This window comes from Heptranchias perlo, chromosome 2 (assembly GCF_035084215.1).
Source record: "Heptranchias perlo isolate sHepPer1 chromosome 2, sHepPer1.hap1, whole genome shotgun sequence".
Taxonomy (NCBI): domain Eukaryota; kingdom Metazoa; phylum Chordata; class Chondrichthyes; order Hexanchiformes; family Hexanchidae; genus Heptranchias; species Heptranchias perlo.
In genome coordinates this window covers 133,337,021-133,361,437 of record NC_090326.1, presented here as the reverse complement: position 1 = coordinate 133,361,437, position 24,417 = coordinate 133,337,021, and the positions used below count along the sequence as shown (strand labels likewise).

General features: G+C 43.6%; 1 protein-coding gene across 1 annotated transcript; it reads right to left on the bottom strand.

Moving 5' to 3' along the window:
• Positions 1-4,890: 4,890 nt before the first annotated feature.
• On the bottom strand, positions 4,891-24,137 carry LOC137332410 (phthioceranic/hydroxyphthioceranic acid synthase-like). Its single transcript, XM_067996224.1, has 6 exons — positions 24,077-24,137; positions 19,984-20,137; positions 19,284-19,444; positions 14,829-15,032; positions 11,834-12,015; positions 4,891-11,701 (listed from the first exon to the last, which is right to left on the bottom strand). The coding sequence occupies exons 1-6, from the start codon at positions 24,135-24,137 to the stop codon at positions 6,119-6,121; spliced, it is 6,345 nt and encodes a 2,114-aa protein (XP_067852325.1). The 3' UTR covers positions 4,891-6,118.
• Positions 24,138-24,417: the final 280 nt, after the last annotated feature.

Below are 24,417 nucleotides of genomic sequence, written 5' to 3'. Positions count from 1 at the left end.
TGGTGGTAGAGGCAAGGACCCTCAATTCTTTTTAAAAGTACCTGGACCTGCACCTAAAGTGCTGTAAGCTGCAGGGCTACGGACCGAGTGCTGGAAGGTGGGATTAGAATGGGCACCTGGTTGTTCTTTGAGCCGGCGCGGACACGATGGGCCGAATGGCCCCCTTCTGTGCTGTATCTTTTCTATGGTTCAAAGTTGGGCCTGTATACACTGGAGTTTAGAAGAATGAGAGGTGATCTTATTGAAACATATAAGATCCTGAGGGGACTTGAAGGGGTAGATGCTGAGAGGATGTTTCCCCTTGTGGGAGAGACTAGAACTAGAGGACACAGTTTAAAAATAAGGGGTCTGTAGGGGGTGGTCGTGTGTGTCAGCTTCACCTCTGACTTCTGAGCGGTCCGAATCACTCCCACTCCCTGGGTTCTAGACCTTGGACTTATTTGGGGGTTGTGACAAAGTGCAGCAGACAACTGGTTTTGGTGCAAGAAACTTTGACCTTTATTCAAGAGAGGAAATACAACACAACAATCTTAACACTCTAATAAAATGGGGAACACTTCAGTACACGCGAGGGAAATTACAGTAGAAAGATACCTCACCCCTCCCAAATCCCACTGTACTAGTTAGGTTGGACTCTAAAGGACCAGGGATAATGCTCACCAAACGAAACCTTGACAGTAATTCACCCAGAGGTAAGTCAGAAATAGATTGTAGAGTGGAAACTTTGCGGATCTTCGGTTTTCTCCCGAGTTGGTTTTCTTTGGTCGCGGTGGCTCAATATTACCCGGTTGGTTGGTGGTAATATTCGGTTGGTTGTTTCGTAAGGCCCTTGTTGCCGCGAGGTGTCTGATGGTCACTGGGACTGTTGCTCTGGTTTCTTCTTGTGTGTCGGCCTGCTTCTAGAGCTGCTGTCCTTCCCTGTCGAACTGCTTTCCTTGTTGTCTGCTGGAAACTGCTCTTCTTTCCAGACACAGGCAGAACCAAGACAAGCAGCCCACCAGAGCCAGCAAGCCAGAGAGCGAGAGAGAGCTTTCGCCTTGAGGCTGTCTCTCTTACAATGATGTGGAGATGCCGGTGATGGACTGGGGTTAACAATTGTAAACAATTTTACAACACCAAGTTATAGTCCAACGATTTTATTTTTAATCCCACAAGCTTTCGGGGGCTTTCCCCTTCCTCAGGCGGTGTGGAAGTGACAATTTCGAATCCTTCGCATTTTAAGATCACAAAACAATGCCTGGTGATTACTGCCCGTTGCCAAGGCAATCACAGTGAGCAGACAGAAAGGTGTCATCTAAAAGGCCACTGAATATACAACCCCCCAAAAAAAAAGAGAGAGAGACAGAACGAAGACAGTCAATGACCCGTTATATTAAAAACAGATAACATTTGTTCGCTAGTGGGGTTACGTGTAGTGTGACATGAACCCAAGATCCCGGTTGAGGCCGTCCTCATGGGTGCGGAACTTGGCTATCAATTTCTGCTCGATGATTTTGCGTTGTCGTGTGTCTCGAAGGCCACCTTGGAGTATGTTTACCCGAAGGTCGGTGGCTGAATGTCCATGACTGCTGAAGTGTTCCCCGACAGGGAGAGAACCCTCCTGTTTGGCGATTGTTGCGCGGTGTCCGTTCATCCGTTGTCGCAGCGTCTGCATGGTCTCGCCAATGTACCATGCTCTGGGGCATCCTTTCCTGCAACGTATGAGGTAGACAACGTTGGCCGAGTCACAGGAGTATGAACCGTGCACCTGGTGGGTGGTGTCCTCTCGTGTGATGGTGGTATCTGTGTCGATGATCTGGCATGTCTTGCAGAGGTTACCGTGGCAGGGTTGTGTGGTGTCGTGGACGCTGTTCTCCTGAAGGCTGGGTAATTTGCTGCGAACGATGGTTTGTTTGAGGTTGGGTGGCATTTTAAAGGCGAGTAGTGGAGGTGTGGGGATGGCCATAGCAAGGTGTTCGTCATCATTGATGACATGTTGAAGGCTGCGGAGAACATGGCGTAGTTTTTCCGCTCCGGGGAAGTACTGGACGACGAAGGGTACTCTGTTAATAATCTCTTACAATGGTCTGTTTAAAACAGTTCTTACAAAGTTCTTTGATGGCCTTTTGATGGTCCCAATCATATTGAAAATTGCTTCTCCCAATGTGTCATTGTTTTAATTCTGATTTAGAGCTTGTCACATAAGGCTTCCTTTTGTATCCAACGTCCTAGGTGTTGATGGTTTTGCTTTAAACAAAGGCATGGACCCACCATGTCTGGAAAAAGTTGCCTCTTTCAATGGGAGTGATTGTCGACCCCCTGCGGTCGGTTTTGCATTAAAACAGAGACGTGTATGACGCTCCACGGTGTGTGTGTTGTTGATTTCGTCTGGTGACCTCTCACCTATCCTTCCATCTTAGGATTTTAGTCAAGGTCCAAAGTTTTTCCATACTCAGGGAAAAGGTGAATTTCTTTAGGGTTTTTCTCTGAGTTTATTGGGGGATCTGTGAATTTTGAGAATCTTACAGGGTCTCCCTTTTAAGATGGAGATGAGGAGAAATTTGTTCTCTCAAAGGGCCGTGAGTCTGTGGAACTCCCTTCCCCAGAGACCGGTGGAGGCAGGGTCATTGAATATTTTTAAGGCTGAGTTAGATAAATTCCTGATTAACAAGGGAGTCAAAGGTTATAGTAGGTAGACGGGAAAGTAGGGTTGAGGTCACAATCAGATCAGCCATGATCTTATCAAATGGCAGAGCAGGCTCGAGGGGCCGAATGGCCTACTCCTGCTCTTAATTCGTATGTTTGTATGTACTGCTTCAATGGCTGAGAAACTGATCCCAGTAGATTTTATTGGCGGGTTGGACACTGGGCGAGACTGCCATAATTTGTAGTTAAAATGGCATTGGGGTCATAATTGTGTCATAGGACCCCGGGTTGCATTTATTCATTAAGCCCCTGCCTGCCTCTGGCGAGCGCCTCAACTGACTCCAAACGGTACGCGGTTAAAATGGCGGCACGTGAGAGCGTACTAGTAAGTTCTCTAACTTATTTTAACCATCCATCCACCGCATTCTCGTCGGGCGGGCAGGGTTAAAATCAGGGCTACTGTGTGGATTTTCCCCTCCCACCCCCCTCAACCCATTAGCAGTTTTGCCAAGACTCAAAGGATGGGGTATTAAGAAGTGGTAGAAAGAAACAGAGAAAGTAATCCCCATGTTCAGGCTGCAGCTGACCAGTTTTGTCACTGGCCCACTGCTGCATGTTAGCTGTAGGTGTCCTTACAACAGGTGGAACTGTTCTATATCTGTCTGATTGCTGACCCAGAATCTGTGAAGACAGTTCCCCATGGCCACTGTCAGGCTTGCATATACGGTAGGTGACATTTTGGAAGGTGTGGTCATTTTGGCTTTGCTAGCTTATGGTCATCTTCATAGTATTATAGTATGGTACAGCATAGGAGGAGGCCATTCGGCCCATTGTGCCAGTGCCAACTCTTTGAAAGATTATCCAATTAATCCCATTCCCCTGCTCTTTCCCCATAGCCCTGTAAATTTTTTCCCTTCAAGTATTTATCCAATTCCCTTTTGAAAGTTACTATTGAATCTGCTTCCACCACCCTTTCAGGCAGTGCATTCCAGATCATTACAACTTGCTGTGTAAAAAAAATGTTTCCTCATGTCGCCTCTGGCTTTTTTGCCGATCACCTTAAATCTGTGTCCTCTGGTTACTGACCCTTCTGTCATTGGAAACTGTATCTCCTCAGTTACTCTATCAAAACCATTTATGATTTTGAACACCTCTATCAAATCCCCCCTTAACCTTCTCTGTTCTAAGGAGAACAACCCCAGCTGCTCCAGTCTCTCCACATAACTGAAGTCCCTCATCCCTGGTACCATTCTAGTAAATTTCTTCTGCACCCTCTCTAAGGCCTTGACATCCTTCCTAAAGTGTGGTGCACAGAATTGAACACAATACTCCAGCTGAGGCCTAACCGGTGTTTTATAAAGGTTTAGCATAACTTCCTTGCTTTTGTACTCAATAAAACCCAGGATCCCATATGCTTTATTAACAGTCTTCGCAACTTGTCCTGCCAACTTCAAAGATTTATGTACATACACCCTCAGGTCTCTCTGCTCCTTAACTCCCTTTAAAATTGTACCATTTGTTTATATTGCCTCTCCTCATTCTTCCTGCCAAAATGCATCACTTCACACTTCTGCATTAAATTTCATCTGCCATGTGTCTGCCCATTTCACCAATCTGTCTATGTCCTCCTGAAGTCTGTTACAATCCTCCATAATGTTTACTGTATTTCCAAGTTTTGTGTCATGCACAAACTTTGAAATTATACCCTCTACATCCAAGTCCAGGTCATTAATATATATCAAAAAGAGCAGTGGTCCTAATACTGACCCCTGGGGAACACCACTGCAAACTTCCCTCCAATCTGAAAAACAACAATCTTGGCCTCTCTCATGTGTGACCATGTTAAGTATAGCATGTTGTGTTTTGGGTGCTTCTGAAGAACCATCTTGGTGCTTTAAATTTACTTAGCTGTGCTGCTCAATGCCTAGGATTCCTGGATGCCCACTTATACTGGACATTGCTTTGTTGTCATGGACTTGGTGTTGACCTCTGGAAGGGGTCAGAGTAGCACTCATGTCATTAACATATTATAATTAAGCAGCCGTCTGTTTTGAGTGGGAGCTTCCTCCACCATGCACGGCTGGACGGTGTTACAAGTGTCCATCCATTTTTCCTCATCATATTGATCTGGAAACAGATGGTGGTGGAGAATTTCAATGATGAATATTGGGGCCATGGATTCTTAGTAAAACAAAAATCATAAGAACTAATTAGAATTCAGCTGTTTTTCCAATAGCTAGATATTTTTATTATATTGCGGTTTGGTAAGAACATTCACAGTTATATCCATATGCATCATAACATTAAAACAATTCAACTTGGCTCTGCAATTAAGATAATTACAACTTTTGTAAAATGTTCAGCTAGAATTTCAGAGCAATGTTTTAACGAGTTTGATATGTAGTGAAAATATGATTAAGTGATGAATGATATTAAAAGCATATTGCAATTATGTGTTATTTATAGGCTAGAAGGTCCTAATAGAAAGTTTGAAAGATACCATCACATCATGTAATCATACTTATGCATAGGCACTGCAGGTGAATTATTTACCTGGACTCTCCTCATTAGGTGTAAGCATTCTTTTGTAAAATAAACATACAACAAATTTATACAGAATTGAAAGCGTTAATACATTCTTTCAAAATTCCTCTGATACAGATAGATGACAATAGAAGAAGCATATTCACTGCATTTATTGCCCATCCCTAATTGCCCTTGAGAAGGTGGTGGTGAGCCGCCTTCTTGAACCGCTGCAGTCCGTGTGGTGAAGGTTCTCCCACAGTGCAGTTAGGAAGGGAGTTCCAGGATTTTGACCCAGCGACGATGAAGGAACGGCGACATATTTCCAAGTCGGGATGGTGTGTGACTTGGAGGGGAACGTGCAGGTGATGTTGTTCCCATGTGCCTGCTGCTCTTGTCCTTCTAGGTGGTAAAGGTTGCGGGTTTGGGAGGTGCTGTCGAAGAAGCCTTGGCGAGTTGCTGCAGTGCATCCTGTGGATGGTACGCACTGCAGCTACTGTGCACCGGTGGTGAAGGGAGTGAATGTTTAGGGTGGTGGATGGGGTGCCAATCAAGCGGGCTGCTTTGTCCTGGATGGTGTCGAGCTTCTTGAGTGTTGTTGGAGCTGCACTCATCCATATACCATTTCAACAATTAATCATCTCCCATTGGGCAATATTCCCGAATGGCTTTTTGGATTCTCAGAATAAGGTTTGCATGAATTAAGTTCCATGGCAAACCTTCTGAGAATGTCGGATTAACATTAATCAAAAGCAAAATACTTATATTTCACAATGAAGTTAAGTTCAAATCATTACTTGAATGATACAGCATTTAGAATCTATTAGCTACAGAGCTTCTAGAAGCACCTACAGTTTGTTTGGGAAACTGTGGCATAACCATTCTGAATGGAAATGCTGAAAAAGTATTACTTTTTTCCACAGGTGGAAATTTAATTTCTCCTTCATCAGTGCAATTAATAGTAATTATATCAGAACTGGGTGTATTCATCAAGTGCATCACCCAAAGATTCTTTCAGTGGCAGAGTTGATTCTCCAATGTGTGGTTGGAAAACATTTTGCTGTTCAAACAGCAACACCAGAGACTGTATTGTCGCCTTTGGGTCAAGAAATGTTACTAGTGGCAAGTTGATATTTCTTTCCTGATAAATACGATTCTGTACCGTCATACTTAGCATGGAATCAAGGCCAAAGCTGGAAAGATATGTTTCTTTTGTAAACTCTGCAGGATCAGCATTGCTGACTTCAGACAACAATGCAATGATATACTGCTCAGGTGGCATTGTCGAATTACTGGATAAAGCTTGCTTTTGATTGAGCTGTGCTTTACTGAGTTCATCCTGCACAAGTGAACGGAATCGTGCATAGAATAATGGATTTTGAGAGACAGCATTACTAAATAAATTTGAGAAATTAAATTTACAGATAGTTTGTTGTGGATTGTTCATTACTAAACAGTGTTCAAGGCATTCAATAACTTCTGCAGTTTCCAAAGTCATTACCCCTTTTGATTCCAGAAATCTTTGGGTGCTGTGCTTATTGAGTAATAAGCCAAGGTTTAGCGCACCCCAGTTTAACGTTTGCCCTACAAGCCCTTGGTTTCTCCTATAGTGGGCAAAGAAGTCAAGAAATGAGTTTGCCGCAGAATAGTTTGACTGGCCATAATTTCCAGCAAATGATGCAATTGATGAGTAGCACACAAAGTAATCCAGCTTGAAGGATTGCGTTGTACAGTGAAGATTTAGAACTCCTGCAATTTTGGGATTCAGAACTTTGTCGAACAATGATTTAGTTAGAGTTTGAAGAGGGGTATCATGTAATACAACAGCACTGTGAAACACTCCTTTAATTGCAATCTTTGGGAAGGATTGAAGAAAGACTTTAATTGCATTCTCAACGTTTGGCAGAACTGTGATGTCACAGGATATGCTAACTACACTAGTCCCAAACTGATGCCATAGATTTCTAAATTCTTGCTGCTTCTCGTCAGATGGCGTACTCCTTGACAGAATAACAACATATCCACCGCCATGTTTGGCAATGAAATTTACTGTCTCAAAGCCAAGCCCTGAAAGTCCCCCTGTCACTATATATGCAGCATCACTTCTAAAAAGTTGTTCTTGACTGCAGTACACTGGTATCTCTGACATCGTACTATTTGATGCATTTGCTCTCTTCAGGTCTGCAATTGAGACAGCTTTGCAGGTGAAGTATGACTCAACCATGCATTCATTCACATCAGAGATCATTTGCTGAAAATTTATTTTTGGTAGATCAAGCTGTTTCCTCTTTAAATGCATTGATCTCATCCACTTATAAACATCATGTGCAGATTCCATAAGATATCCCTTTTGAAATAAGTTAGCTATCTGCAGAACATGAACATGGACATTGTCCTTTTCATATCCAAGAATGTTTTGAGATGTGTCAAGCACCTGGTTATTGTCAAAGAGAACAACAACATGTCTAGCAGAAGAGCTGTTGACATACTTTGCAACTAAGGATGTCTTAAAAGGTGGCAGGAAAAGCAATGCATCACAATGAATAGAAGCATGTGAAAAGTCATTTGGTTCAGCTTGAACTTGTACTTTCCAGCCCAACTCGCTAGCTGCCACAGACAACACTTTACCTAAACATGATTCTGATGCCATGGAAACAATTGCCAAGCCTTTGTGATATTTAGTTCTAGGTAAAATGTTATGGAATATTTCCCATGCAAGAATAAAGTAAGAAAAGCATGGGGTCTGCTTCAGCAATGGAATTTTACTACTTTTGCAACAAACAGATGCGGGAAGACTGACTGTTGAAAATGCAGCAACTGGATAACATGCAACAACATGATCTCCTACTCTGCAGGTCTTTACATCATTGCTGACTGCTGTGACTGTACCACTGAAGTCTAGAGCGAGTAGTTTGTGTCCTTCAGTCATAGTTTTGTTCCAGTACAGCGTCTGACCAAAGTTCATATCTGAGACACTGACTGGAAAGTAATCTGACGAATGGATGCAAATTGTATCAATTTTAACGTGAACAGTTTGTTTTATGAGCTGATTCATTTTGCCGCCTTGTGGCTTTGCATGGAAATTCACAACTTTGTAGGGATCCATTGTCTGGAAAATAACATTTTCAAAATCAGAGTAAGGAACCATGCTGTAAATATTGTCTGAGCTTTTAGTGCCTATTCGTGAAATGTAGGAAGTATGCATCTTTCCGAGCTCAATCATTACTTCAGGGTAATTACGAGGCAGTCTAAATGCGTTAGCTAATGCTGTAATATCTGCATGACTGACAGAGCTGATGTCAATCAGCTGAAAAGAAACCTCTGGAAGTTCTATAGCGCACGATCTGGTCATACCCCATAAGGCAAAACCTGGATTGATTTGATCTACTGTTTTTTCTGATGTCCTGTAGGTGATTGCTCTGACAGACCTTGTGGACTTTTTCCCTCGAACCAGTTGAATAATTTGACGATAAATCTCACAGCAGCTGCTGACATGTTCCATCACTGCTTTGCTGTTCTGGTCAGTTAAGTTATGAATCCCCCACAGGAATAACACTTCATCGAAGCTGTTCAAATCATTTACATTGTGCTGTCTTAGAATCTGTGTAATTTCTGTGTCCATCAATGTCTCAGGTCCCGGGTAAAGAATATACGAGGACAGATTGTGCAAGTGCTTTTGAAGGCTTTTAGCAACTCCATAGTTATCTGCAAATACCAATGATTTTGGTGCAGAAGCATGACTTATACCTTCGGGAAGGTGAACAATTTCCTCCCAGCTATTTTGGTACAAAAGGTCACTGGATCCTGTGGAATTTTTTTGGCTAAGAAATACAATTTTGACATTTTTTAGTTCTGCAATGAGTGTGCCCTTTGTATCCATAAACCCCCCAGAGATCTCAAAAAATTCTGCAGTACTTTTACATGTCCTCATATACATCATCATTTCCTGTTGCATTGGTCGACATACTATCAAACTCCCTATGGATGCTGGGAATCCTGCTCTAGGGTTTGACATTTTCATTGCTACAACAGCAGTCATTTGCATATAATAATCTAAAATGACTGGATGAATGTAGTACTCATGCATCTGCAACATAATCTCGTCTGGTACCTTTACACATGTTATAGCTTCCTTAAATTCCTCCCCATAGAACACATCTCCAAGCTGTCTGAAAACTGAACCATACTGGAAACCTAAATAGGAAAGCTTTTCATAGATGTCTTCTGCCCTTATCCTTTCTTTGGCCCTTTGTAAAATATGTCCAACAGCAATGTTACTTTCTTCAACAGTGCATTCCTTTTCTTGAATAACCTCTCCCTTCGCATAAGTGGCTGCAGATGCCATAATAGTAAACTTGGTCACTTTGTCTTCGCTGTTGAGCTGTACCTTGAGCTCAGTTGAGTTTCCTTGCACAATACAGGGATTCAAAAAAGTTATGCTCATTTGGCACAAACTGAGAGGTATCTTTGGCTTAATACTTGCCAGGGCAGATGCTAAGCCAAGTTCCACATAAAGGGAACCAGGTATTATAGGTATTTCATGGTTTTTGTGCTCAGATACATACGGTGCTGTTTCTGCTGTTAGGTTGTAGTTGTATTCCTTGCCATCTTTGTTTGAACTGCTGAGGAGGGGATGAGTGGAAGATGCCACCTTTTCATCACTTTGCCTAAAGTCTTCAAAATTGAACTTAAACTTAGTACGGTCAAACATATAGCATGGATACAATGTTGGGACAGTCTCACGTTCTGCATAGATATTTTGCCAGTTAGGATTGTACCCTAGTTCAAAGAGTTTTGATAAAACTGACAGCAGTGTTCCATAATCTCTATCTGGCTGTATTGCAGGAAAAACCTGAGTTCCATTCCCTACAATTTCTGTGATGTATCTTTGTAAGGCCCTTCTTGGTCCTATTTCTACGAACACTGCACTTTTCACCCCTACAACAGCAGCTCTCACGCCTTGTTCGAAAGCAACAGGATTTCGAATATTTCTAGCCCAATATTTGCCGGTGACAAAGTCATCTCCTGAAACCAACTGTCCAGTAACAGTGGAAATTACTTTTGTCTCTGTTTCATGTTTTTCTAAGTTGCCTATGTTCTCTTCCACCTTCCTTAAAATTGGTTCCATCAAGTGACTGTGATATGCTGCTGGAACATCTAAAATATGAAGGAATACATTTTTGTTGCTAGATGAACTGGATAACTCTGTGTACAGTTTGTCTATTGCATTGCATTCACCTGACACTGTGCATGATAAGGGACTATTGAATGCAGCAATGCAGAGTCTCCCTGAATATGAATCAAGCTTATCTGACACTGTTGATACAGGTAAATTGTTAACCACCAACATCTTCCCTCCTGTTACCGTTGACTGTAATACACTTCTATGGTAAAGCACCTTTACAGCATCTTGTAATGAAAGTATCCCAGCACAATGTACTGCAGCAACCTCCCCAACCGAATGCCCAATGATAACATCAGGCTGAATTCCCCAAAACTTCAAAAGAGACACAATTGCCACCTGTATGGCAAATAGCAGCGACTGGGCTATGTCTGGTTTTGTGAAGTCATCACAGTCGTTTTGAATTAAATCTATTAATTTGATGTCTGTGTATGGTTTGAGTATTCTTTCTATCTCTTCCATCTGTGCCCTGAACACTGGTTCTGTTTGTAGAAGTTGTTTGCACATACCTCGATATAAAACACCATTGCCACAAAACACAAATATTAGCTTGACACCTGTCTTGATCTGAGCTACTTCAGTACCTGTGGCTGATTTAAGCTGCTGCTGTAGTTGACTGAGAGAAGATGCCACAAATGCCTTTCTGAACTTGTGATTTTTGTGGCTTCTTCTGCATGCAGATGTATACGCCAGGTTCTGGAGCACTATGTCATCACTTTCCCTTATTTGTTGACTTGCATCTTTTATCATCATTCTAACTGAATTCTGGGAGGCAGCAGAAAGCACAAATATTTCTACCGTTTTTTGTACACGGTTACGAACAGAATCCTGCTTATACTGCCTTACTACTACATGAGCATTCGTTCCCCCAAAGCCAAATGAATTGATCCCTGCCATCCTCTCTTTCACCCCACCTTCTTCCCACTTCTTCACACTGGTTGGAATATATAAATTCAAAGCTTTTGCATTGATGCTTGAATTCTCCTCAGAGTAGTGGAGTGATGGTACGATTTTTCCATGATACATCATGAGGAGAACTTTAATTAAACCAGCTGCTCCTGCAGCTGACTCTGTGTGACCAATGTTTCCTTTGACAGAACCCATGGTAAGTGGAGGTGAGTTTGAATGCCTGGATTGTCCAATGATATTTGATATGCTGGCTGCTTCTGTAGGATCACCAGCTGGTGTTCCAGTCCCATGAGCCTCCATGTACTGAATCTGTGATGGGTCAACATTTCTGGGGTAAATATTTCTCAACAGTTCTTCTTGCTGCATTTGGGAAGGTCTGGTGATGGGTGTGACTGACCTACCATCCTGATTGACTGCAGTACAGACAATTACTCCCCAAATCTGATCATGGTCCTTCTGTGCCTGTTAACAGGATTAATGAATATGATATTTTTATTATAGGATTAATAGTGGAAGAAATATTAATATTTAAGTGGCTATTCTGGATACATTCTTATAAGTTGCAGAGAAAGATGTGTGATAAATATGCTTTACCTTTGCTAGTGGCTTCAACAGAAGAATTCCACAACCTTCTCCTCTTCCATACCCATTAGCATTGTTGGAAAATGGCTTGCTTGTTCCATCTGGCGATATCATTTTTGCTTTGCTAAGCGCTACATTGACTCGTGGTTCAATGATACAGCTCACTCCCCCACAAACAGCCATCTCACAATCCCCTGAAAGATAAAAAGCAAAATTGGGCTTGATAATAGTAGTTTGTAATACAAATATTGACAAGAGACTTTAGTACAGCTAAAAGTATCTGCGATACACCAGGCCATGGCTTAATTTTTGTTGCTTACTTATGTAGTGTTAATGGTTAATATACATCCAAAGATTCAAATATTTCTTAATCTAATGAGACTAAAGACCATACGAACAATATGAACATATGAATTAAGAGCAGGAGTAGGCCATTCGGCCCCTCGAGCCTGCTCTGCCATTTAATAAGATCATGGCTGATCTGATTGTGACCTCAACCCCACTTTCCCGTCTACCTACTATAACCTTTGACTCCCTTGTTAATCAGGACTATCTAACTTAGCCTTAAATATATTCAGTGACCCTGCCTCCACCGCTCTCTGGGGAAGAGAGTTCCACAGACTCACGGCCCTCTGCGAGAAAAAATTTCTCCTCATCTCTGTCTTAAATGGGAGACCCCTTATTTTTAAACTGTATCCCCTAGTTCTAGTCTCTCCCACAAGGGGAAATATCCTCTCAGCATCCGCCCCTTCAAGTCCCCTCAGGATCTTATATGTTTCAATAAAATCACCTCTCATTCTTCTAAACTGCAATGTATACAGTCCCAACTTGTCCAACCTTTCCTCATAAGATAACCCCCTCATCCCAGGAATCAGTCGAGTGAACCTTCTCTGAACCGCCTCTAAAGCAATTATGTCCTTTCTTAAATAAGGAGACCAAAACTACACACAGTATTCTAGATGTGGTCTCACCAATGCCCTGTACAACTGTAGCAAAACATCTCTACTTTTATATTCCATTCCACTTGCAATAAATGACAACATTCCATTTGCCTTCCTAATCACTTGCTGTACCTGCATACTAACTTTTTGTGATTCATGTACTAGGACACCCAGATCCCTCTGTACCTCAGAGTTCTACAATCTCTCTCCATTTAAATAATATACTGCTTTTCCATTCCTCCTGCCAAGGTGGACAAGTTCATATTTTCCCACATTATACTCCACCTGCCAAATTTTTGCCCACTCACTTAACCTCTCTATATCCCTTTGCAGACTCCTTTTATGTCCTCTTCACAACTTACTTTCCTACCTGCCTTTGTGTCATCAGCAAATTTAGCAACCATACATTCGGTCCCTTCATCCAAGTCATTGACATAGATTGTAAATGGTTGAGGCCCCCAGCACTGTTCCCTGTGGCACTCCACTTGTCACATCTTACCAACCTGAAAATGACCCATTTATGCTTACTTGCTGTTTCCTGTTAGCTAACCAATCGTTTATCCATGCTAATATGTTACCCCCTAGCCCTTGTCGCTCAGTAGCCAGCCTTTGCCTCGCCGAGCCCGGTGAAAGATAGCTGGCACATTGGACTGTTGCATGATGAAGGCGTTGTGACTGCTCCCAGGATAGCAGGCATCGACCTCCATGATTCGATGCGTGTGGTCGCACACCAGCAGCACATTCAGGGAGTGGAAGCTCTTTCAGTTGACAAAGACAGCCAAGTTGATATGCAGGGCAAAATGCGTGCAGTCAATGGCACCCTGCACCATGGGGAAGCCAGCAATGCGGGCGAACCCCCGTGCTCGCTGGTTCTGATTGTCTCTGTCGAGAGGAAAGGTGATGAACCTGTTCCTCATCTGGTACAGTGCCTCTGCGACCTCCCTTATGCAGCAGTGCACTGCATACTGCAAGATGTTGCACATGTCGCCAGCAGAGGCCTGAAATGCTCCTGAGCCGTAGAAATTCAGCGCCACGGTGACCTTCACAGCCACAGGCAATGCTGTCCTCGCCCTGCTCTGAGGCTGCAGTTGTGGCCGCACTAGTTGACAGATCTCGGTCATGGCTTCCTTGGTGAAGCTCAGGCTCGGATGCAATCCTCCTCAGTAATGTTGAGGTAAGAGAATTGGTCCTGGAAGCCCTCATTGGATAGGGCCTCCTGCTCAGTGCCCTGCGCCTCCTCGTCCTCCGTCTCCTCACAGCTTGACCTGGTGTGTGTGGCCTCTCTGCACGCTCCAGCAGGAGCCCTAGCAGACCGCCCATGGTTGCCAGGAATGTTGTTCAAACACAATTTTAACTTTCTGAACCATACAGCAATACTTGCCAAACCACTCTCAAATGTACTCTCAGTAAGTATAAGGAGCTTCACCTATTCTATCAGCAGCCAGAAGCAATAATGCAGCTACTAACCTGTAAATCCTGCATGGTCCCTTTAAATAGCGCTGGTGGGGGGGTCCTCCTAGCATTCTAAGACACATTCAGGTGTGTGTGGTTAAGACAGTGCATTGAGTTGAGCATTAAGGTCCAAAATGGTGTCTATCCCTTTAAATCAGCGTTGCACAATGCACGCATTTTCTCCTTACTTTATATGCTTCCAGTGTTCAGTATTTGCGCATGCGCTAACTCCTACAACAAGATGGCGTCTGGCGCACGTCACGCTGAAAACATGCTTGTGCAACCATGATGCCATCTTGGATGTTCGAGAGGCCGCGTAGTGCCAAAACAACGGGCGCTACACGGCTCAATTTAGCGCCCTATGTATGAAATTAGGATTACTGAAAAAATACTACCAACCTTTCTTGGCAAAGTAATATTTTTTGGGCAACTAAATGAAATGCTCTTTTTAAATGCTAATATAATTATCTATAACTTTATCAGATTTATGTTTAAGCTTATTATATTGTGCTATACGTTCACATGAAGCTTAATATCCAAAAGTTTTTAATTTAATTTTTTAATAACAAATAACAGTGTATATTCTTATTAAAAAGTGAAATAATTCCCTGTACCGTGCTTGATGGCCTGAGAAGCATAGTGTAGAGCAACAAGAGATGAAGAACATGCTGTGTCGATAGCCAATGATGGTCCAGTAAGGTTGAAAGTGAAAGAAATCCTATTTGCAGCTATACTCATTGCTGTCCCTGTCCCGTTGTAATGGTTGATTTTGCTGGCGACGTTATTTAAAATCCCTTCATAGTCACGATTCATGATTCCTGAAAAAGACGCCAAGGATAAAGTGTCATATATTGGTGAGAGGTACACCTGTTTTTGCACAGGTTGAGCAAAGCATCGAAGCTGTGTGGAAATTAGAACATTCCTTCAGGAGATTAAATGAGTTCAGGTACGTTCGTTCTTGATCACTGACAAGGCCTTCTGCAACCACTTTCTCGTATCCCTTTCCTCCCACATCCCCCTATCCCCTTCCAACCCCACTTTATTCTGTGACTGGCCCTGGAAAAAAAACTCTCTCCCAAGTCACTTACAATTGCACTTTCAAATTCCCATCTGCCTCCATTCACCATGAAATCTTTGCAGCTATTGACTTGCTCAACCGTTCCCTCACTTCCACCTATGATGCCCTTGTGCACAGCAAAACTGTCTCCCATCGTGGTCATTCTCCCTAATATGGCCTCCACCTTCGTTCCCTCAAGTTCACTGGGCACAAACTTGACCAACTGCCTTAGTCATTCATCGCCACATCTGGCTGGATTACATCAAGCTCCAGCCTCATCTCTAATAGGTATAAGTATCTCATAGACATCTTTGTCACCAAGATAGAGACCATCCATTCAGCTACTTCTGCTGTGTCCAACCCCCCCCCCACCCACCTTCCCCTTGCCCACCAAACCAAATCTCCCAAGGTCTCTCACCCTTGCCCTGAATCCTCATCTATCTCTACTTTCTGTCCTACCCCCTCCCCTTGCTTTGTCTGAGCTCATCTCATCTATGAGAACCACCTCCAGCTCCCTTGACTCTATTCCCACACAACAGCCGACCAGCCAACATCCCTTCCTGGCCCTCTCCTATCTGATATTGTGAACAGTTCCCTCTCCTCCGACACCGTCCCTCTTCCTTTCAAAATTATTGTCGACACCTCACTTCTCAAAAAAAACACCCCCACCTCCTTTGTTCCTGCAAATTACCGCCCTATCTTCAACCTCCCTTCCTCTCCAAGGACTTTGAATATGTTGTTGCCTCCCAAATCCATACCCATCACTCCTGTGACTCCCTGTTTGAATGTCTCCAATCAAATTTCAGCTCCTCCCACAGCACTTAAACAGCCCAACCAAAGTCATGTACGTCATGCTCTGTGTCTGTGACCATGGTGAATTTTCCCTCCTTCTCCTCAGCCTCTCTGCAAACTTTAACGTGGTCAACCACACAATTCTGCTCCAATGCCACTCCTTGGTAGAACTGCCCTTGCTTAATTCCACTCTTCCTAGCCAATTATAGCCAGATCATCTCTAGTATTGGCTTCTCTTCCCATCCCTGCACTGTCACTTTGAGAGTCCCCCCATAGATCCATCATTTGCCGTCTCCTCTTCCTTATCCACCCACTGCTCCATGACAACATCATCCACAGACGCAGGATCAGCTTCCACATGTATGCTGCGATACCCAGCTCTATCTCTGCTCCACCTCTTTCGACGCTCCATTGCCACTGTGTTGTCATACTGCTTGTCTGACATCTAGTTGTGGATAAGTTGTAACTTCCTCCAGCTAAACATTGGGAAGGCCAAAGCAATTGTCTTCGGTTCCCATCACAAACTCTATACCCTTGCTACTGACCCCATCCCCCTCTCTGGCCATTGTTTCAGGCTGAACCAGACAGTTCATAACTTCAGCATCCCATTTCACCCCCGGCTGAGCTGCCAACCCATATCATCTCCATCATAAAGACTGCCTACTTCCACCTCCGTAACATTGTCTGCCTCCACCTTAACCTCAGCCCATCTGTAAAAAACAGGTAAATTTTATCTATCAGATAGCCCCTAGGTTATCCCCTAGATCAGTTAATATAAAGAAACCATTTAAGCTGATGCTTTAAAATCTTCCTTCCTCTATCCTTTTGCTATATTTCCATTCCCCCTTTTGACCTGAACACCATCCCTTTGCACCTCATTATCAACCACAGTCCTTCATTCAGCCTTATCTATTATTTACACAAATTGAGTAACCACCATAAAGTGATTTCATCTCTATGAAATATGAAAAACATTTAATGAAACGAACATCATCACATATTGTACAAAAATTCATCATATATATCTTGGATGAAGGAATATATCTAAGTTTGCAGATGACACTAAATTAGCAGGCATAGTAAGTTGTGTAGCTGGGAGCAGGAAGTTACGAAGGAACTGTGGCAGACTGAGTTCAATGTGGGGAAGTGTGAGGTCAACAACGTTGTATCCACCTCGCTCCTGCGCCGCGACAGTCACCCGAGCCATCTTCCACTTTGTCTGGAGATCAAAAATGGACCGTGTCCGCAGGGTCACGATGTACAAATCTCCAGAGAAAGGGGGGAAAGGCGTGCCCAACGTGGCTCTCATCCTGATGGCCACCTTTGTGTGCGGCTGCATCAAGCTGTGCATAGACCCTCAGTACGCAAACACAAAGTGTCACTACGTGCTGAGGTTCTACCTGTCCCCGGTGTTGAGAAGGATGGGCCTGGCCACGCTGCCACGGAACGCTCCGTCCAGTTGGACCGTTCCGCCCCACCTGTCCTGCGTGGAAAGGTTTGTGCAGGAAAACACGTTTGACCACAAGGCGATCAGCAAGTGGTCCGCACGTAACGTCCTCGAGACCCTGCGGGAAAAGGAGATGGTGGATCCTGTCGGTTGGTTCCCCGAGCAGACTGTCAATGTCATTTGGCAGAACGCCTCATCGCCAGAGCTCTCAAACAAGCACCAAGACCTAGCTTGGCTGGTGGTGAGAAGGACCCTTCCCGTCAGATCCTTCATGCACTCCCGGACTCTCAGCGCCACCGCGCGCTGTCCCAGAGGAGGCTGCGGTGGAGACGAGACCGTCACCCATCTCCTTATGGAATGTGCCTTTGCAAAGAAGGTCTGGAGAGAGATGCAGTGGTATCTGTCCAGGTTCGTCCCGAGCAGTTCCGTAACACAGGTTTCTGTGCTCTACGGGCTGTTCCCGGGGACGCACACTGAGACGGACATCGGCTGCTGCTGGAAGACCATCAACTCGGTGAAAGACGCCCTCTGGTCTGCCCGAAACTTGCTGGTCTTCCAGCACAAGGAGCTGTCCTCGACCGAGTGTTGCAGACTGGCACATTCCAAGGTCCAGGACTACGTGCTGAGGGACGCACTGAGGATGGGTGCGGCCGCTGCAAAGGCTCTGTGGGGAAAGGCAACCGTTTAGAGACTTCCCGCCATTGTAAACCGAGGGGCTGCAATCAGGGAAAAACCCCCTCGGGCAGAAAGTAAAATTCAAATTGCTGTAATGTACCTGTACTGAATCTGAAATGAATCTGTAAGCAATAATCTGTGTTGAGTCTGATGCAACGAGACACCCTAGAGTGTCATGAACTGTACTTATGTCCAATGTGTTCATTGTACTGCACTTGACGTAACCTGCAAATTGTATAATCTGTATTGTGTACGTTTGGAAAGTGATATGACAACTGTATTGTATGTACTGCTGCAAATTTTATGAATAAAGTATATTTTTTGAAAAAAAAACAACGTTGTATCCAAGAAAGAGAAATTGGAAAATTCCCTTCATGCTGAGAGACTAAGAACTGTGGAGAATCAAAGAGATTTGGCTGTCCCTATACACATTTCACTAAAAGCTAGTCCACAGGTACAAAAGTAATCAAAAAGGCTAAGGGAGTGTTGGCATTTATCTCAAGGGGGCTGGAATACAAAAGGCGGGGAAGTTATGTTTCAGCTGTACAGAGCCTTGGTCAGACCCCAACTGGAGAACTGCGTTCAGTTTTGGGCACCGCACCTCAGGAAGGATATTGGTTTTGGAAGGAGTACAGCACAGATTCACCAGAATGATACAGGGCATCAAGGGTTAAATTATGAGGACAGGTTGCATAAACTTGGCTTCTATTCCCTTTAGAAGATTTAGGTCTGATATGATTGAGGTGTTTAAAATGATAAAAGGATTTGATAAGGTACATAGAGAGAAGCCATTTCTTCTGATGGGCAAATCCACATCCGAGGACACAATCCTGAAATTAGAGCTAGGCCATTCAGCAATGAAATCAGGAAGCACCTTTTCACACAAAGAGTAGTAGAAATTTGTAATTCCCTACCCCAAAACATTGTGGATACTGGGCCAATGGATTTTTATTAGGTAAGGGTATCAAGGGATATCAATCAAAAGTGGGTAAATGCAGCAGAGGTACAGATCAGCCATGATCTAATTGAATGGCGGAACAGACTCGAGGGGCTGAATGGCCTACTCCTGTTCACGTGTAATAACAGATGGCTACTCACCAATGAAAACACCTGTTTTACTCCCACTAATGTCTTCCATTGGCATCCCTGCATTTTCGAATGCTTTGTATGTGCACTCTAACAGAAGTTTTTGCTGTGGATCCATACTGTTGGCTTCTATTTGACTAATTCTAAACAGCTTGTGATCAAATTCATTAAACCTGTTAATTGTAAAAAAAAAATGAAAAGTTTGTGTTAACTGTATAGGGGTGAATTTCGAGGTGGGGAGGGGAGTGTTCTCCCGTTCATGTGCTGTAGCTTCGGCTGAAGAACTGGGGAAAACTGCATAAACACCATTTACTGTGTTTTTCCAGAGTTTGTGTGGGCACTTCTGCTGAAGTTAAATAGACTGGTGGGAGAACCGCCACAGAAATTCACCGCCTATGTAGACTAATTAATTATTTTATTGCAGAGAAATGAGAAGTGATGCATTTTGGAAGGAAGAACAAAGAGAGCCAATATAAACTAAATGGTACAATTTTAAAGGGGTTGCAGGAACAGAGAGATTTGAGATAATGGTCATTTATGGTTATATTCTTTGACCTCTTAATTATGTCAAACTGTTTTTTTACACATTTATATTTGAGTTCAAACAGATTTGAAGATCAGGAATAAAGCATTCCAATTAGCTGATTACTCTTTATTGATTTATAATCAATCATTTAATTCATTAGTTGTAAAATATTCGATACAACATTACCCTTCGATAAAACATGCTCGTTTTGTGACCATTTTTCCAGCTTTGTTGTCATCTATGTCATGCCAGACTTTAATATCGAACCGATTTGCTGGAATATCTGTTACACAGCTTTTTCCCTCAAGAAGAACTTTCCAGAAGTTCTCGATGCCTTCTCCTGATAAATAAAACACAAGAATTCAGACAGGAACCTCCTGTGCTCTTACAATTCATCCTGAATACATCATCAGTAAAGCACCATGAAGAAAGTAACAACATTGTGGATTATGACAGCTCTTCCATAACATGTCCATATGGCCATTCCTCATGTTTGTCCCTGGACAGGGAATGTTGATAGCTATTTGATCATGGGGTCATCACAGCTGAACCCAACCTTGGCCTTGAAATTCCACAACATTTTCAACGTTTCTTAGGTGTAAAATTGGGGCAGCTCACTTAACTAACCAGCAAATTTGGACAGAAATTGTTTCCACGCCATGATCGAACTCCTGAATTTCCTAATGTAGTTTGTCCCTTCTTGCAATCTGCCTGCTAAGTCCCCAGCTACCTAATTATAATATATGTAAATGAGGGCCAGGGGCACAGGCGGCATGAATTTCTTGGTTTTACACTCACAATGCACTAGAGATAAGAGAATGACAAATATGAGGCGCATCTGTGGCCAAGATTAGCAGAAGTGAGGAGTTTTTGAGCCCGAAATTGCTGAAAGTTTAAGGTGTGATGACTGCAGCTGAGAACGATGTTTTGTAGTTATTTTTGTCATTCTGCCTACACAGCCTTGGACTTGCTTCTGACTAATTCTGGGAGTCTGATGTCACGGAGATTTTGACCTCTGACCCCTCACATCCTACCCACAGTAAGGCTTCTCGGGTACAAATAAAAACAGAAAATGCTAGAAATGCTCAACAAGTCGGGCAGCATCTGCAGAGAAAGAAACAGAGTTAACGTTTCAGGTCGAAGACCTTTCGTCAGAACTGGAAGAAGTTGAAGATTTAACAGTTTTTAAGCAAGTACAGAGCCTGGGAAAGGGGATGGGGGGTGGGAAGGGGAGGGGAGGAAAGAACAAAAGGAAAGGTCTCTGATAAGGTGGAAGGCAGGAGTGATTAAATGACAAAAGGGATGATAGTGCAAGGCAAGGAGGGTGGTAATGGGACAGGTTAAGAAACAAAAGATGGGTCTAGAGGAGCTGTAAATGGCAACAGCAGGACCATTACCAGCACCTGTGGTCCAAAAAAATGGGAGCAATGGTTATGATCTGGAGTTATTAAAATCAAAGTTGATGGAACAAATATGGCTTTCTCTATGGGCATAATTTTGTGTACCGTTATCATGGAGGAGAAGGAGTAGCAAGGGAGGACTGAGAAAAGGAGACCGAGGCAGCGTTGAAGTAGAATGAACGTCACTAAATATTACCACACCCAAGGAATATACAGGCAACACAAGTCCTATGGAGACCTTTCTGCGATTCACCAAGAGGAAACAGTGGGGCTATTGCATGAGGGCATCTGCTCTGTCTGTGGCTATGAAGGCGATGACCATACTCAATTTTTAAAGCACTGGGCCATTTCAGTCAGTCACGGGGGATCTCTGTAATATCAGCAAGAATGCAGTATGGGCACGCAGTCATCAGGTGATTGATGTGTTTGACAGGAGAGCTGGGGAATTCATTAAGTTTGATATTGCAGCAAGCCAGCAGTGAGAAAGGATTATCCAGTTTTATGGGGCTGCCGGCTTCTCAAGGTCCAGGTTATAATAAATGGCACCTGTGTTGCTTGCGAACTGCTACAATCAACCCAGTCAACTTCCTCAACAGGAAACGCTTCACTCCCTAAATGTACAGATTATGTGTGACAAAATGCAAAGGATCCTGCACGTTAATGTGAAATTTGCTGGAAGTTATCACAGTGCATTCATACTTTGAAATTCAGCCCTCCCTGACCTCATCAAAGAAGAAAATCACGTCAATGGATGGCTTGTGGGTAAAATGGCGTACTCTTACTCCTATGAACAATAACCCCACTAAGAGTGTCCCAAACAGAAGCAGAGGAGGACGAAGTCATCGAGAGGACCATCAGGGCCTCAAAGGGGCTCTTTCGCTAGGCAGGTCAGGAGGGCCTGTGCAGTATGCTCCAGCTTGTGTGTCCCACATAAATGAAGCCCGTTGTACCCTGCATATCTTCACCATACAAAAAGGCCTGGACTTGAACATTTCTGGGAAGATGGACACAGCTGCTTTGGAGGCAGATTTATATGGAGAAAAGCATCAGGATGACCATCACTCAGAGGGCTTCTCAGTAATTGCTGCAAGGGGCATCAGAACACAACTGATAGCCAAAGTCTTCTTTTCTATTTTGCACAGTTTACCTACATCACCACTGCCTTAATTTCTTCTACCCCGCTTTCAAATAAAGGACCAATCACTCAATCCAGAACATGACAATAATCATCACCTGATTGAATAAGTCAGCATCAAATTAGTGCAAACACTTTAATCTCCATGAAAAACACTCCAAAGTGAACACAAACCAACCTACTCTTTCATGACACTGTGCTTCCCCACATGACTAAACATGCCTTTCTTTCTGATATTCTGTGCTTCTCCAATGTGCCATTATCAGAGAGTCATTTTCATGAAAGGGGGTTGGCTGCTCTTGTCCCACAAAAGATGATTCTCCTCTCATGGCGGCTGGCTCCTAGGGTGAAGCCGCTGCTGGATGTATCTCTGGAGCTTGTGCGCGGGCAGCCTGGTGCTGTCTCCGATGTGCCATGATTCTCCAAAGGGGAAGGTCTAAGGCCTAGCATGTATTGCTGTCCTGAGAGACGGCAATCCAGGCAGGTCAATCCCAGCTGTTGCCATTGCACTGGACTTTGGATCTATGCCCCCCAACGATCGGGGACTGGCTAATCTAATGGCAGCTATCAGATCCTGAAAACTGTGAGAGACAGCAGCCTGGATCCCAGCCGCCAGTGTCTGGAAGTCAGTATGCAAGGTATTATTCTATCCCCTACAGTCATCAGGGCAGCAGTGTGTGCTTCCTTGGAGGAGGAGGCACCAACTGGTCCCAGGTCATATGATTCACTGATTCGATAAACCTAACTGTGGCCAACTGTAACATCTTCACTGTTCTCCCCAGCTGAAAGTAAATATTCAATATACAAATTGTATATCAATTGAAAACTTCTGACTGATTCTCTGAGTTATATTGGAGCAGATTTTATTTGTACTATGTTTGGACATAAAGGATCACCATGGCTCACACATAGATGCAATTTTGTACAGGGAGAACTGCATGCTTAATAAATTACATGGATGGAAAATTGGCTGGCTCCATTATGGGCATATGATCAATCTCTTTTTTTTATTCGTTCATGGGATGTGGGTGTCCTGTTAGGGATAGGTAATAGCATTTATTGTGTCTGTGTGGTGAAGGTTCTCCCACAGTGCTGTTAGGTAGGGAGTTCCAGGATTTTGACCCAGCAACAATGAAGGAACGGCGATATATTTCCAAGTCGGGATAGTGTGTAACTTGGAGGGGAACGTGCAGGTGGTGTTGTTCCCTTGTGCCTGCTGCCCTTGTCCTTCTAGGTGGTAGAGGTCATGGGATTGGGAGGTGCTGTCGAAAAAGCCTTGGCGAGTTGCTGCAGTGCATCCTGTGGATGGTACACACTTCAGCCATGGTGCGCCAGTGGTGAAGGGAGTGAATGTTTAGGGTGGTGGATGGGGTGCCAATCAAGCGGGATGCTTTGTCCTGGATGGTGTCGAGCTTCTTGAGTGTTGTTGGAACTGCACTCATCCAGGCAAGTGGAGAGTATTCCATCACACTCCTGACTTGTGCCTTGTAGATGGCGGAAAGGCTTTGGGGAGTCAGGAGGTGAATCACTCGTCGCAGAATACCCAGCCTCTGACCTGTTCTTGTAGCCACAGTATTTATGTGGCTGGTCCAGTTAAGTTTCTGGTCAATGGTGACCCCCAGGATGTTGATGGTGGGGGATTCGGCGATGGTAATGCACATTAAGAGCCAAATCTGCCCTATTTTATCTTAAATGTATAATGATGTTAATGACTGTTTGTTATTTCTAATCCTTATTTGCCTACCTCCAGGAAAATTGCATCCTATTCCAACAATAGCTATTTCTTCAACCATTTTTTCATCCATTTTTCACTGTTTATGTCTATTGCAAATAGAGAATACAACAAAATTATATATATGAAATAATATTTGGTTTTCAGGCTTTAGAGAGCACTCTTGCTCCTCCTGGATCCAAATTAACATAAGTAAGACAGCCTTTACTTACCATTTCTTAGGCGGCCTCTTGGGACTGCTGGTTAGACTGCAGTAGAATCACAAAAACTAGTTGGAGTTTGCACGGCACAAGCTCCGTCTGGTTTTGTCAAAAATCTCAAATGGATCCTGAAATGGGCGCAGGACCCTCCTT